This window comes from Musa acuminata, chromosome BXJ1-11, assembly GCF_036884655.1.
Source record: "Musa acuminata AAA Group cultivar baxijiao chromosome BXJ1-11, Cavendish_Baxijiao_AAA, whole genome shotgun sequence".
Taxonomy (NCBI): Eukaryota; Viridiplantae; Streptophyta; class Magnoliopsida; order Zingiberales; family Musaceae; genus Musa; species Musa acuminata.
This window is the reverse complement of record NC_088337.1, coordinates 5,389,573-5,406,488: the sequence shown is the minus strand read 5'-3', so window position 1 is coordinate 5,406,488 and position 16,916 is coordinate 5,389,573. Positions and strand designations below refer to the sequence as shown.

General features: G+C 34.9%; 1 protein-coding gene across 1 annotated transcript; it reads right to left on the bottom strand.

The window, feature by feature from the left end:
- Positions 1-132: 132 nt before the first annotated feature.
- On the bottom strand, positions 133-13,876 carry LOC135596570 (arabinosyltransferase XEG113-like). The gene is made up of 13 exons (XM_065088621.1): positions 13,443-13,876; positions 12,278-12,517; positions 11,985-12,190; positions 10,632-10,737; positions 9,748-10,004; positions 6,526-6,661; positions 5,426-5,520; positions 5,273-5,326; positions 4,477-4,590; positions 1,204-1,302; positions 998-1,117; positions 484-570; positions 133-390 (listed from the first exon to the last, which is right to left on the bottom strand). Exons 1-13 carry the CDS (start codon positions 13,675-13,677, stop codon positions 223-225), a joined length of 1,917 nt encoding a protein of 638 aa, XP_064944693.1. The 5' UTR covers positions 13,678-13,876; the 3' UTR covers positions 133-222.
- Between the last annotated feature and the right edge of the window lie 3,040 nt (positions 13,877-16,916).

The window sequence follows — 16,916 nt, the reverse complement described above, 5'->3', positions numbered from 1 at the left end:
CAAATAAAAAAAAACACAATGCTGAAAATGCACACTCAAAATTGTTCCACCAGGAAACTGAACCTATGAAATTTTATTCCATACAAGGAGGAGAAGCTTTTGAGGAAGAAAATATATCAGAAAATTCTCATTTATAGGATGGTATCACTTTCAAGAGGTTTGTATAAAGTCATAAGATGATGATGATCTTTCATGACAAGTAAATATAATATTTCAATCTGTTTACCAAAGTGGATGATCATCATCTATAGTTCGAGATGGTTCAGGTTTCCATCTTGGTTTCTCATCCCAGTACATGTCATAGTATATGTGGCCAGGACTTTGGTTCCGCACGCAACACCATGTTCCGACGTATCTCTTCATGCGATTTCTAAATGTTGCTTCCCTTGCCTAAATCAACTCATCACGTTATCATCTAGAACAAAATAGTTATATAGAATTAAAATTTTTAGTCACCAACCAAAAAACTATGATAATGCTTACCTCATCACTGAACCCTTGGAAGGCATTTGCCATGGATGAAAAGTGCAAGACTTTGATATCTTTGTACTGGGAGAATACTTGCATGTACTGTAAGACAAATTGACAAACTATTTAGTAAAGCATTTGAACTCTTCTAGAGTACATCGGTAAATGCTTCAAGCATTTATCTATTTCATGGAAAAAAATACAAAATAATCAGATTCATGTGTCATGACTGTCTGATTAACTAACTATAAGACAAAAAACACAAATACATGTTTCTAGAGCTTGCAAGGAGAAGCCGGTTCTTTGCTCTGTTTTCTAAGAAGAACACAGAATATGGACAACAATAGAAAGTCAAGGTTTAAGGTTCCAAGACTAGAATACTGAGTGGTCAGTTTTGTGACTGAACTTTGCTTAGTTGATACCATTAGAAAATGTGCTCTCACCAAATGAACAGACAATCTCATCCTACCACCATTATTATGATCTTAAACCCTTAAATAATAAAAATTTAATCATTAGATGTGCGTACCATCTGCTCAGTGCTATTTCTAGGAAATTGGATGAAACCACGGCTAGTTGTTTCATTGGATATATTGCATCCTTTGGAATGTGCATCACAAAGTTGAATATTAAGTAATGATTCCTTCACCTGAATCCATAATAAAAAAAGTTATTTGAATTGAAAGATATGTATGAGCAGCTAAGTATTGCAAATTGATACAACAATATCTTTACATGTTTGGGCACTGATGGATTCTGCAGGAATGAGTACTCCCTGAAATGAATTTGTGGACCAAATTCTTCTTCAGAAAGGCCACGGACCATGGTATGAATCTGCAAAGGTGAATCAACTCTAATCATATGATTGAAAATGTGGCATCAGGCATAACAATTATAACATGCAAAAACAGTTCACATGCAATGGAAGAAGAAAAAAGCAAGCGGTGAGAGGCTGTCAATATAATCAAGCATATACTTCCATTCAGACTGCAAAAGACTGTCCTTTAAAATAATTAATTAATAATGACAACAAAGACTAAAAAACCTTTATTCCCAATAATTATAGATGGGATTGCTAATGGATCTCCTCTTTGTTGCTACGCTTGGTATCAAGATTTTCAATACTAGTCCAATACAAGTTTCAACATTTGATCAGACCACTATGGTTCTGGTATATTGAGCAGTATATTCTTTGTTACCAAATGCAAAGAAGAAACTATCCAAGTGCAAAAGCAATGTAAAAATGGATAAAGCATAGAGATTAGAGAATACCTATTTTATCGAATCTAAAAGAAGATAAAACCACACTCTATGATAAAAGAACGAACAGAAATTGGTTTCAGAATCTATTGGTTGAAGGAGAATGGATGAAATATTTTGGGAAAATATAGTACACAATCAATAAGTTGAGCATGTGAAATCAGCTTAATTTGAACCCGTGAGTTAAAAATGATATGAAAAACTGCAAAATCATGGTAAATGAAATGTTATAAGATAATTTCCACATGGAATAAGAGACCTACCTGCAAAATTATAGCAATTGAAAGAGATTTAGCAAAGCAAAATATTTTTTCAATAATTACAATTTCCAATAAATTGGTTATCCTTTTAAGTCAAACGAAACTAAGGAGACAATAATATGCATATTAGTATTTAAGTTTCAATGCTAAGGATCAGTTCTGTTTTGGATTAACGTCAAGAAAATAATTTTTAATTACTGGAACTATGGAGTCTGGTATTTAGTAGAACAACTACCTCTACCCCTTCTGTAACAGGAAAGCTCATCATGATTCAACTCTCAGCAAGCCCACAGTATAGAACAAATGAGAATGTAAAAGAAGATGCACTTGAAATAATGAGTGTATGTTAAAATTTTAATTGAAGAACAATATACCCTTACTTCCAATCAAGTCTACTCTTGCCCCTCTACTTGCTTTCTAGTATCCCAGAAAAACCTGTGCAAAAGGCTTCTGCTAATGCAGGGTTTGAAAAGAGTTAATGTATGCAACCTAATCCCTAGATCTAAAGAGGTATTTTCTTATAACTTGAACCTGGTCTTCCATGTCATCGGAGCAATCTTATTTCCATACCCAGACTCACCCTTATTCCAACTTGCCCCTCTCTAATCTAAGTTATATTTAAACTGATACAAGCCACATTAAACAATATTACCACTATCATATTCTGACCTTAATTAATTATTATTTGTCTTTTCTCTCTCAACACCATCCTCCTACTCTGCGAGCACTCATTTCAATGTCCACTTACAGAAAACATGAATTAAGGAGACTAAAGTTCTTGTCTATCGTACTTGTTGATGATTGTCAAACATACTTGATCTTCTCATCTAATGTTGCCAAGGTCATATTTGGTATCATGAATACATATTGTTTCAACTCTCAAAAGTAAGAAATATGACAACCAAGGAAAGAACCATGTTTGATAGTCTGATAGACTTAATTTCAAAAAATTCGAGTAGAAAATTTTAATTTGCTTGAGTGACTCACCAAATAGTCAAGATAGGACAATTCTTGTTCTCTATATGACCAGACTAAAGTTTATTCAATCAATTGCCAGATCAGATGAACACCCAGTCATTTATTAAAAAAAGATCTCTAATTTTTTAGAATAAGGAATTGTTTAAACTATCTCAGTGATTGGTCAATCAATTTTCTGCATGGATCCAAATATCACCATATCCTTACAAAGTGTACCATATCAGGCCAACTGCCTAATTTTACAAAATGTGTAGTACCTGATTCTGTTGTACCAACACTTCAGCTCATACTACTGTACCAAGTGGATAATGACACAAGGCAGGTGTCCGACTTTTAGTTCCTTGGCTGTTAGAGTACTTGGATATTGCATATCTTCCATCCCACCACATCTTTTCATCAGCCCATACTACTTCATCTGTTGAGAGTTCAAATTCCCCATTCCTCTTACACCATCTTTTGTTCCCATTTGTACTTACATCAGGGAATTTAATTTCCTATGGCTTGGTCCAAACTTGACTGTTATTTACCATAACATTTGTACTTAATCTTTTACCGTAAATTTCAGACAGTATTGACTAGTCTGTGCTTGAACAGGGATGCTGAACACCCAAAATAGGGTGGTGTCCTCTGTTTATTTTCTTATTTAAGTGGCTATTTTTTCTTTAAACACCATTGTCCGATGCGTAATGGCTCACAACTCGCGAGTGTCTCTCTGTTGTCTGTCGCTCAATTGCCCTACCACCCATCTCATCTTTGATGTCTCCTCCTCTTCAATGGACTTCCTCTTCCTTTGACAACCTCTTCCTTCTTAATACCCAAAATTGAAAACCTTGTTTAAGATCATTGGAATTCCTAGATAAAACTGTGCATGGCAAGTGGCAAAATGGAACGCCATGGAAATTAAATTTACAGGATTAAAGGCTAAAAGCATATATCCATAAACTTTGAAAACTAGCTAAACGGAAATTAGTCTATTCCCCCAAACCATAGTGATTCATCAGCAGGGAAAATCTGATTCCATACATCATGAATGAGCAGGAAGATCCCACAATGTTCTGAGAATTTTAATAACCATATCAATGCAGTATAATGGAGAATGTGCAGGTACAAATAATTCAAGTAAGCCAAGAGCAACAAGATAAAATAATTCAGACCACCTAAACAATCTTCTTAAAGTTGAAGATGCAAGAAAATTAACTTTGATCTATTTGTAAGCACACAACTCATGCTAAAACTTTTTCCTCATAGTTAAAGTCCGGGTATATGTGCTATTTGAGGGCGAGCTTTCATACAAAGATAAGGTTCGTCCCAAACGACCTACCATTTTGCTGATCCTTTGGAATTTTGAACTCAATGGAAAAGAGCAAATAGAACACATAATTTTATGATCCAAGTTAGCAAGTAAATGGCAAGAAAAGATAATGAAGGAAAATGCCCATCCATGGATAATGTGTTAGGAAACTAGCAAGAGAGTGCACAATATACACACTAATCTAACAAATCTAATTACCTCAAACAAGTGGTCCATAGGGCATACAAAAGGTTGCTTGGTCAGTGTCCCTTTCAAAATTCCAAGATGTCCAGACCACAATCTTTCAAACCTGCACCATAATCGAGGCATTACCTAAACATAGACAACGAATATGAGTCAGAATTATTGCAACCACAGCAGTCAAGCTCGTTGAATAATAATTTCACAACAATGTCCTGTCAACTGTTAATGTGTCAAATCTGTGTTTTATGTTGCTAATGTATAACAAGCCTCATATTGCATACTGCAGAAGACTATGCTCGTTGTGTGATGAGAACAAAGTTGACCTTCCATCATTATTCTATGATGGAATCAGAATCTAAAAAATTAGACACAAAAATCAATTATTTGATACTCCATGAATTTTCGTTAAAGCAACACCCATTAACATTACAATTCTCAAGCAACAACTAATGAATAATAAGCTCCTTAAAAATAAGGATTTTGAGAAGTAAATGGTTCTCAGCTCAATGGCCATTTGGAATTTGATTAGATGATAAATTAATTGCACACTTTAATGCAATGTTTATTAGCATCTGCATGGACAAAAAGTTTTGCCGACATGTACATACATTGTTTTCAAAAGTGCACAATTTGTGAAAAGAGAAGGGATCTTCGAAAGATCCTATCTTCTGAAGCTATTTATTTCAAAAATAACCTTACCAGAATATCAAGGAAAAAGATCCCTTTAAAGTTTAAACTATGCATATAAGATATCTTTTACAAAATCTCAGCAGGTCAAGTTTAATTTTTTAATTGGTGAAACCTCACTCACCAATGTTCGGTTCAACAGAGAAGCAACAGCAAGTGCAGTTCTTATCTGCCTCAACTGAAACATGCAAATAAGAATGTCACTTGACCAGTTCATTCCTTGGACATCTCTCCAAATCTCAATAAGAAATGCCAACATTTTGTAATATTATCTTACCTGGTAATTAACCAATGAGAAGTGTGATTGTACGGTATGTGGCCCGTCCAGCAACAAACTCTTAGGAATACCAGGTTTGAATGATAAGAAACCTCCTGCAAAGACACAAACCGAGTCAGAAGGATAACAAGCAAGACAACATAACATAGTTTTTGGAAGAATTAAACATAAGAATCCAGTAACCGAGCAAGCAAGCCTGATGAGATAGACACTAGACTCTGGGATGTGTAGGGTGTGCTGAATTTTCTACCATCATTTTGTTGATTGTGATGCTCTAGTTCTTGCTCCAGACCTCAACTAAATATAGTCATACCAAAGATTGGGTATTACTGAACTTTCCAAAATGAACACCGTCCATATACATGAATCTCATAAATTTTTGGCATATTTGTGGTAGGTACATGTATATACTTTTGGCATTTTACATCTAATTATTGTGTTTGCATTATAGTTAGAATTTCTTTCTCACCTTCTCGGTATATGTATTCTTTATATACTACTTTCAATTTTTATTCGATATATGTTTCGATTTGGTATTTTTATTGTATTCTATATTAAGATCACTTTATTGTTATCAATATTGATTATACTAGGCTCATTTATATGTGAGAAAGAACCCTAAATTAAGATTTCTTTTATTTTTCTCAAAAATTTTAGTACTTTTCTAGTATCATGGTATACGCCAACATAACATGCATTGATACACTGATACAACAAGAGTCATACTAGTCTAGGCCTTGTATGCTGGTACAAACCAAACCAAGTCAGATCGAGACTTGGACTGGTGGGGTCCGATACACAGTATTTTATTCCTTGCATACTCCACATGAATCTATAGCTTATGTAAGCTCTTCAATAGATAATTTCTCAAAAATTAAAGCACTCAACACAGCCTAGCATCTCAAAAATCACATAGCACTAGTACTGGTTTTCAGTATTTGGGGAAATATTTTTCACTTATTACCTATCAATATTACAACTCACTTTTGAATTGTGCAGTAAAAGTCAAGTACAAAAAAAAAAAGTTGTCAACCAGCAAAGACATTTAGCTTAGTATGAAAAAGTTGAATTTTACCAGATGAGATGAGAAGAAAGAATACCTGGTGTATCGTAATATGCAGGTTGGTCATAGAAAAGCATAGCCTCACGTAACCTATGGCGCTTTCCATCAGAACCTGAAAACTGGAAGGTAGTATGCACAGCATATGGTTCCAGTTTGAGTTGCTGGGGCATTGCCTGCCAGTTCATTTAAAAGAATTGTTGCATGGTCATTCACATTTATTTGGTTTAAAGAGAGAGAATACCATACAACAAACTATACAATAACCATAGTTGGATGAACAACAATAAACTAACATCTCCAAGAACAACAATAACAATAAAGCTGTAAGTCCCAACTATGTGGAGTCAGCTACATGGATCTTTTGTTGTCATTGAGGTCTGTAAAAATTTATATGTAAAAATTCTTGCACCACTAACATTAATTATTTTATCTCTTTTGACAACCATATCCAAACGTCTATTAAGTATATGCTCACATCATTTTAAATGATTTTCTCTCATCTTATCCTCTGACAAACAGTTTTAAAACATAGTTATTCACGAATAAAAATATTTTTTTCTATATTTTCTAGTAACTCCACACATCCATCTCAACATTCATGACTGCCTAATACTTGCTAGTCATAGGTGCCCAGCAAGCCAATCACGTGAGTGATGACACATGTGACTTGACACGAAATCTTTTTGCTTATTATATTTTGATATTTATCACTTTATATTGATTATTACATATATGCATGTATATATTGTGATGTCCTTGGATCCGTGCAATGGGAATCGGATCGTGATGAGATCACAATAATGAGACCGATTCACCTTTAAACACAGATCCTAAATAATCCCGGTCATAGGTTACTCGAGAGGGACATCGTGATAACCGGACAGACTGGTGTACTGTATACCCGTCCATATGATGGATGCAGTTGGTCTCATAGCTGCTCGTGTGAGGACACTAGGGATACAGTATAGGTGCTCATTGGAGAATGAGTTCACTGATTGATCCGCTTACGGAATGTTGGATGATTGATGATGCCTTATTGTTAGACAGCAATTCCGTAGTCTTAGTGGTGTATCTGGTCCTTAGACTTGAGACACCAAGAATGTCCTATATGAGTGCTCCACTATTTGATACCAAACTTATAGGTTTAGATGTCCCAGATCTAGTACAACTGGTCATTGGGAGTGGCAGTCGACCTTACGAGGGCTATTGAGTGTCGATAGAGGATCATTCACTCTCGACGTCATGAGAGGAATATCCCATGTGTTCTTGCTCAGACAAATCCCTGGCCAAGGTCATTCGGGTTGAGAGAGAAAGAGTTTTACGGGAGAATCCGATTAGAGCGAGACTCGAGTAGAAACCGTATGGGTCTGACAGCACCATGCTCGATATACGGTCTTTGGGATATTAGATGGATGAGAGACTATAGGTACACGGTAACTGAGGACAGACAGGTCCAATGGATTGGATTCCCCTGTATCGTTTGGGGACTACGGCGTAGTGACCTAGTACGTCCGTAGTCGATGAGTCGAGTGAATTATTACAGAGATAATAATTCACTAAGTTAGAAGGAGTTCTGACATGTATGACTCACGGCCAGCTCGATATTGGGCCTAGAGGGTCACACACATATAGTAGGCATTGCGATGAGTAGAGGTTCGGATATGAGATATCCGCCGGAGCCCCTGTCTTATTGGATATCCAATAAGCCCCTGAATTATTAGATCCCATGGACGAGATCCAATAAGAGCCCATGAGAGATTATTGGATAGAGATCCACTAATCTAAAAGGCTTGGGTAATTGGATGCAGATCGAATACCCACTAGGGGAGGATCCATTAGGTTTTGACAGGGGTCCTCTATAAATAGGAGGGATTAAGAGCCTCATAAGCTAGAGCCTTTGCTTGCCTCTCCTATTCTCCTCCCGCTCTCCACCTTAGAGCAGGCCTAGAGTTTTGAGGAGCGTCGTTACAGCCCTGTTGTGTGGATCACCGCTAGAGAGGAGGACGCTTGACCTCCTTCACCCTCTCCTAAAGATCTGCAAGGAAACAGGGATATACGATCTCCCTAGGTAACACAATCTACTCTATACGCAGTTTTAAGTTTCGCGGATTTTATGCACCAATCTTCGCACAACGACGAACATCTCTTTAGGAATAGGGGATTTTGTTTTCTTGTTCTTCCGCTGCGCATGTGATGTCGCCCCCAAGATTTCCCATATCTATAAAGCATTGTGGGTCTCACAACTATCTTAGAAAAATTTTCTTTTAATCGTAAGGTATCCGATGATCACATAAGACTCCTGATGCCCCTCACCATTTTAGTCATCCTGTTTTTCCTTTATAAATAATATCTTCATCAATCTATCCATCTTATTAAATAATTGATCCAAGATACCTAAAGATTTTGCTTAGAGGGAATTCTAGTCCATCCAATTTAATTATATTCTATTATCTATTTCTCAAAACACTAAAATTATATTTTATATATTCAGTTTTGGTCCTAAATAATCTAAAACCTTTATATTCTAAAGTTTGCCTCCATAGCTCAAGCTTATAATTAATTTCACTTAAGCTCTCATCAATAAAAACAATATTATCAGCAAATAATATATATCATGGAGGTCTATCATATAAACGACTAGTCAATTCTTCGAATATCAATGTGAAAAAATAGAGACTTGAACCAGATCCTTGAAGCAATCCTATGCTAATAGGAAACTCACTAGACACTCTCCCTATAGTTTTGACACTAATAACAATAATATCATATATATCTTTAATAACATCAATATAATTATCTTTAGAAACCCTATCATAGGTTTTCTCTGAGTCAATAAAATTCATGTGCAAATCTTTTTTTTTCTCCCTATACTTTTTCATTAATTATCTTAATAAATAAATAACTTCTATGATTGATCTTTCAAGTATAAAACAAAATTGATTTTCAGAGATATTTGTTTCAAACCATATCCTACTTTCAGTAAATCTTTTCTAAAGTTTCATAATATTGCTCATGATTTGAACTTCTATATAATTTGAACAATTTTATATGTCATCCTTATTTTTGTAAATTGGTACTAAAAACTTTTTCTCCATTTATCAGGAAAACAGCTCCAAGAATAATTAGAAGAAAAAGAATTGTTGCTTAGGATTTATATTATATGGTTAAAAACATAGAACAACATACCGCAAACTTTACAATAACCACAGTTGGATGAGCAAATGAATTAACAGCTATAAAGACAATAGAAAAGAATTACCTGGACAAAGTATGTGTGCCCACTGCAAAATATGCTTGCTGGCAAAAGACCGATCTTAAGAGTCCCATCATAAGCATAAAAAAGTCCACTTTCTCCTTTAAGTGATGGTCCTAAAACATGGTGGACAAGATCATTAAAGACAGCCTGGTCCCATTTCTCATCATCACCAAGAAGTACATCTTTCCACTCCTTAGCTAGCCTCTTCGCAGAGTCAGTGGGACGCCAGTGAAACATTCCAATATTGTAGGCAGTAGTTACTACAAACAATAGAAGGGAAAAATATTAGTTAATGATCCTCGAACTATCAAAGTCAAATTTTGATGAAAGAAAACTTTAAAGAACCTTAAGAAAAGGTTAAGGAAAGAAACGAAAGTGCAGATGCTCTGTATTAGCCTTACTATGTTTTGGCTTGCACTTTGCAAGGCACCAAACAAGTGCCATTTCACTACAACATGTGTCAGCCATGTGGACATATGCAAACTTAAACACTAAGTTTTCTACAGTCTAGTTTATAGGCTCCTTCATAGAACATGACATCAGCAACATTGTTTGATATCTTTGAATAAACTTTATCGCTAACAACTAAAAAAGTAACTCAGATGATATATTAGATAATACTAAGATTCACTCAACTATATAGGACCTACTGAGTAATTTATTGAGGTTATATTTGCTACAGGAAATAAGATTCTGGGTCAAAAATTTTGTACGTGATAAGGTCCAACATTTTATATACTAATACAAGTAACGGTACATATACCACAATTTTATTATATCAGTACAACTTGGCATATTAAAAAAAATTCAAGAATGTTTAATATATCTGTACCAGCTAGTGTGGTTATTACTTATTACCAAGATTCATTGACATTAGTAGAAAATACCATTATGCCAGACTTCCAAACTGTCATCAGTTGTTGTTGGTCTAAGATGATCGGTTGATGTCAACAAATCTGCCTCAGGAAAACGAGCAAAATATGGAAGTGGATTCTGTTCCAAGCAAAAACACATACTAAATCATTTATAATATGAGACGAGAATAAACAGTAAAGAATGCTTTGAGTGAAATATCCAATTTAATAGATATAATTCAAGAACTGCTTGGGCCAAGCAAATCAACAAAAGAAATTTGCTTATATCCTGGTAAGTCCCAGGAAAGATTTAACTCTGGCAAAGCTTGATAAAAATTGAGAGAATTTCATTCTTATTCTAACTGCATTACATACAAGAGCAAGAATTGAGCAAAAGATATAGCATGGGCTTTGGAAAGCCAGTTTTGCCTGATACTGACACGTAATTCCATTTGAAATCATCTTGCAACGTCAAGAAGAATCCAACATTCCAAACTAGAACCGGTGCATTGCACTAATTATTTTTAATCCAAAACTACAATTTACATTATTAAGAACACTTATTAAAGTGTGCATTCCGAGGAGACCTACCAAGCTACAAGAAGCTTTTGTGACGTAGACAAGGTGCACATTCCATAGTATTTTCTACACTCATATGTTCATCCATATCCTGACTCTGTCACTTCTTTTGACTCAGTTGAAGATTACAAGGCACGATATCCTAAAGTTTTTGCTATATCAAGATTGGTCTAAACCCTCTTGGTTATCCTTAAAGGAATTGTACATAAACATGGCAATTTGAAGTTTCTATCAAACATATTCCATATCACATTTCAAGTTATTTCTTTGTCAATTTTAATTATGTTGATATCATAAAATAGTCACAATTGACCTGGGTGACGCTAAGTTCTTGTAGCATGGTGAAAATTTCGAGTTTCCAAAATTAGGTACCATAAATTTGGAAATGGCAAGCATATTTAAATCATTTCTCCAGTAACAATCCATAAAAAAAAAATGGTCTGTAATATAGAAAAGATAAGCATAGATTAAACATGCAGGCCTTATATAAGGTCTGATCCCCAGAACATGTATACAGCCTCCAAGGTATAAAACTTCACATGTGCAGGAACATTTGCTTATATCAGGTTACACAAGGTTATAATGATCAAACTGTTATCAGGTGCACTAGGTGCTACATACAAAAAGGTACAAGAGAACATCTATAAGTTCAGCTAACAAAGACAGACATCAAGATCTAAATTTTAGCATATCCAGAATAAGTAAAACATGAACTATTGATGAGATCCTAGAAAGGTTATAATGTTGTGACATTCTACACCTACGGACTATCAGATCAAAAATAAGAGAATTGAAACTGGTGTATACCTTTAACCAAACCATATCTGTATCACACATTAGCAACTCATAACCAAACGGTAGGAGAGCATTGATCAACAATACTTTTTCCCTTCCCATTTTGTGAAATTTGGTCGTTCCCCAGCCAACATCTACTGTTACCATTTTGCTGCCCATGTCAAAAACAGGAATGCCTTTCCAATACAAAGCCTCCAATAATCTGGTATCCATAGCACCTATATCCAAAAAGAGAACTCAGATAAGTGTTATGTGAACTTTTTGTACATATGAATCTAACGTTGCTTAAGAGGTGCCTAACTTACCAACAAGTATGTTAAAAATATTAAGATCCGTTAGGTGTTTGACCCAATTCAATATAAAGTCAAGGAATGCATGGTTCCCAAATGTCACAATGATGATATTATCTTTTGCACGGTGCTTCACCATCTCCTTGGTTAGCTGAAATGACTTCAGATCAGGCATTCTCCTATCAATAGGCACATCCCATATCGCTCTTGTGAACATGTCTGAAGGCTCTCTTTGCAGCTTAGGTGTTCTAGTTACTGTCAAAAAAAAAAAAAAAACTTTCTTAGGCTTACTCAGATTGCTACTGAAAAGGCATAAGAATTCAAAATTAGTATGTTACAACAAATCTAATAAGAGCCTAACATCTAATTACAGCATAGCTCCTCTTCAGCCTTTCTTTTGACAACAAAACAGCTTCAATAGAATGGTGACAATCAAGGTAGAGGTAGCAGAAATTATTAATTTTGTACTAATTTAATCAAGTGCTTTTCATTGTAAATTAACAACATATATTTATCCAAGTGAAGCTTTATTGATCATAAGAGCATCTGAGACCCATCGAATAAGCAAAAAATTGGCAACTGTAGAACATTCACTCTTTAGAGTGATGCTTAGCAACAACAGGGACATTTCAGGGGAAGTGATTTCTTATTGAGCATGCAGTCAATCAAGCCACTGAAGATCCATTCATGGGTTCGCAGAAATCTATGCTTGTATTTCAACAGTATTTGTTATAGAAAAGGTAGAAGTAACTAAACGACCGTTTCCTAACATATTACGTGCCCTACAGACTTTCATCTTCAGTTGGAACTCGACTTGTAGCCAGTAGAGAAGGCAAAGTTTTTGTGATTTTTGATGCATTTACTAGACCATATATTTATTTTCTTCTTTGCCAATTCAGCATGTTGAAGAGACTCTTTAGTAACATTCCGAAGCCGTCATATCACAAAACTTAGACCGAGAGACGAACAAATTGGTGCTCAAAGCATGATACGAAGAGGGACAAAACATATCTGCGCACTTGGGAATCGAGGAGCAATGAACCAAAAAAGGAAGAAAAGCTATGAGCAGAATCAAGACTATCCTAATATTGCGTAACAAAGATACACACATAAAGACAGCATCGAAACAACAAGAACGCGCTAATGGAAGAAGAAAAAGAAGAAGAATTTGACCGGTTACCTATCGGCGATGGAGGAGGAGGAGATGTTGAGGGAGGAGAAGACGACGAGAAGAGCGACGACGTTCCGAAAAGGTGTAAGGGTTTTCCATTTGCTCCGTCGCCGACGTCGGCAGCGGGTGAGGTGTAGAATGAAGAGAGAATGACAAGAGCAGAGAATACGATGCTGGCAACAACCGCAGCATAGATTGCTAAAAACACGGTTTTCCCATCCGGGAAAGGATTGCACTTCGCCATTCGAAGAGGAAGAATGCGAGAAGGATTGCACTCCGGAAAAGGTTTTCCCCTAATTGCTCATCTGGTCGCCTCCTCCTTTCCTTACTCGTACAATCCCCCGCCCTACTCTCTCCTCCTCTCGGCGATCGCATCCATGCCTCGACTTCCGTTGTCCAAAACCCTCCACACTCGTTTTGCTTTGTCCAAAGCCCTCACAAAATCGAACACCGACAACGATATCATGTCATCTGGTGGCTTAATTTAGTGTGTATGGTATATGAATATATATAGTGAGGGAATTAAACCGGCGTCGTTGTTGGTTGTTCTAGTTGGGTTCTGCTGCGGCTTAAATCGAACGTTGCATTACAAAATTGATAGGAGCGGGTATCACCAAATCTTGAGGAGATTGGGGCCCCCCTAAAATGACTCTGGTTCAACTCACCTGCATCATAGTTACCAAATCGGACCAAACGTGGATCCTACTGATTCACTGGGACTACGTGTTCTGTAGAGTGTCATTAAAACCTTTCTATACATATATGCATTTTATTTATATAATAAAAAGAATACATTATTTGAAAATATTTTATTGATATAAAATTAGTATGTGGGCATGGCATGTATGGAACTCTCGTTCGGCCAACATCAACTTTACTTGAGTTCTATAGGAATGATTAGTCAGTCATGTGACGCCTTAGTTTGGTACCATGTATTTTCCACAGATTCAATTAATGAATCATTGATAGTCGAATGATGCATGTATTTAAATTGATTTGAACTAAAATCGAATTAAATTGAATCATTTTTTCAGAGTTACCTAATCGAATTGATTCGAAACCGATTCATCATGTTTGACTAACCGGTTAACTAATTTCTAATTTTAAATAATTTATAATATATATATATATATATATTTATATTTATATTTATATTTCAAATTTATAATATATATATATATATATATATGTATAATTAAAATCGATTCAATTCAGTTTGAATCGATTAACCGAACCAAAGATGCTAACTGAACCAAAACCGTTTGTAGCATTCAAAACCAAATCATTGATGAATCGATTTGGATCGAACCGATTTGGTTCACGTTCGGTTTCGGTTCAATTCAGCTTTTCGATTCGATTTAAACAACTCTACTCTCAACATTTGTCATGATTTCTATATAATGGTCAATTATGTTCATTGAGAGGCTCTTTCTTTTACTAATCATCTTTTCCATTAAAATTCTTTGAATCCACACTAAGTTAAGCATTACAGAGGCTTTTTATCGGGTATATCCCTAAGTAGATTAAGGTTTCAGCTTGAATCACCCAAACACTCAACATCTCAACCTGTGTTGAATTTTGAAATACACTTCAATTAATTCTAAATCAGACAACAAAAATCTATTATGATAATAATTAATTTACTATTTTTTAAAAAAGATAAATGATAAAGGTGGGTTTTGATATGAAGGCTCAATAATATAACAAGGTATTTGTCGACTAATATAGCTAACACCTTGATAATTATATACGATGATACATCATCATTAGACTACTATTTATATATAAATATATATATATCAGATAATAATATGAATGTGGATATGATTCATTATCATTAGACTAATGAGAAAGCCGACAACGACAGATAGAGCTAAAACGGGCTGACAATGTCTCATGCAAGATGATGAAAGAATGAAAATATGCTAAAATAAAATGACTACATAAATGATGATGAAAAATTAAACATAAAAATAAAAAAATATAAGAATAAAAGTGGAAGAATAAAATATAATAATAATGAACAATCAACAATCGATGATACAGGGGAAAAAAGGTTGAAGGGATGGTTAAAAGAGTTGATGATCCAATTTTTTTTTTATTTTGGGAGGGAGAGAAGATTTTTAAAATAAAAATAAAAAATCTAAAGAGATGAACAATAAAAAAATATTAAAAAAAATAATTTGAGATACATATGATTATATACATTTTTATCTATATTTTTTAAAAAAATTAAATGAGTTCAATTATAAGACCTTAAGTTATCCCCACTGAAACATAATTTTTTTTGTTTCTAGAGTACCAAAAATATTTCTCACATCTTGTCTTTCCCTATCAAAACCTAAAAATACATTAGATATTTATAGAAAAATCAAACCCTACTTGTCAAGATTTTTTTTCTCATGATAACACCTTTTTATACTATGATTCATTATACTGCCTGAATACTAATTTTAGAAATCTCAAAATACTTGTTAAATTTGAACAATCTCTCTCTCCCTTGATGAGTATTTTATCCAAAATATTCTTACTTCATTCTCCTTCACTTATTCTTCTTGAATTTTTGACCACTAGGTTTTTGATACCACTTGCAAAGAAGGAAAAGAAAACTTTCAAAATCAAAATCAAAATATATAGAGATCAACAACCAAAAGCATAAAAAATAACCAACGTAAAAGTAAGTCGAACAACCATGTGAATCACAAAAGGAATAAACACTAGAGAATTCTTAAGCTCAGTGCAGCAGTCAGCCTGACTCAATGTTTTATATGCATTGTAGTGTAGAAGATTGAACATGGTAGGTACATTATCTATGAGAATAGAGCTCGATACTCATCGGCCTCTAGGTCCATTTCCTCTGGTGTTCTGTCCCTCCTTTCTCTGTCCAACTCAAATTTCAATGCCTCATGCATTTTACAAAGACAGGTCAGTCTTCAGCAAGGCTAATTGAAGGTACTTTTCTCTAAGATGCTGAGGGTTCCATTGCAATCTTGTTCTTCATACAAGACAGGTGCTGAGGTCAAGAGCAACTTTTGACTCGATGCTAAACAGTAACATGACCCATGAACCGGACTCTCAAGCTCAGAATGAAATTGGTGGGATAGGATTGACCAGGTTCAAAAGTTTAAGATACCACAGATCAACCCATTCAACCCTACCAACAAGCACATCAGTTTCAAATATAACTATATAAGAACCTGAACTTAAATGGAATTGAACCATTCGACAATCCAACTAGAAGTAGTGAAACAATCATGTAGTGGTTGATGAATTAACCATAACCATATAATTCAAAAAGGTCAAATCGGGTTGCTGACATGGTAATCAAGCTAAGCATGCCAGAACTTGATCACCTATGCACAGCTACTCAAAACAGGTTAATCATTGGGATCTTCAACCAAAGACAGATTAAATCAACCAGTGAAGAGATTATCCACACAGCACTATATTCTTGATATTATTCTACAAAAAAATAAAGGCAGG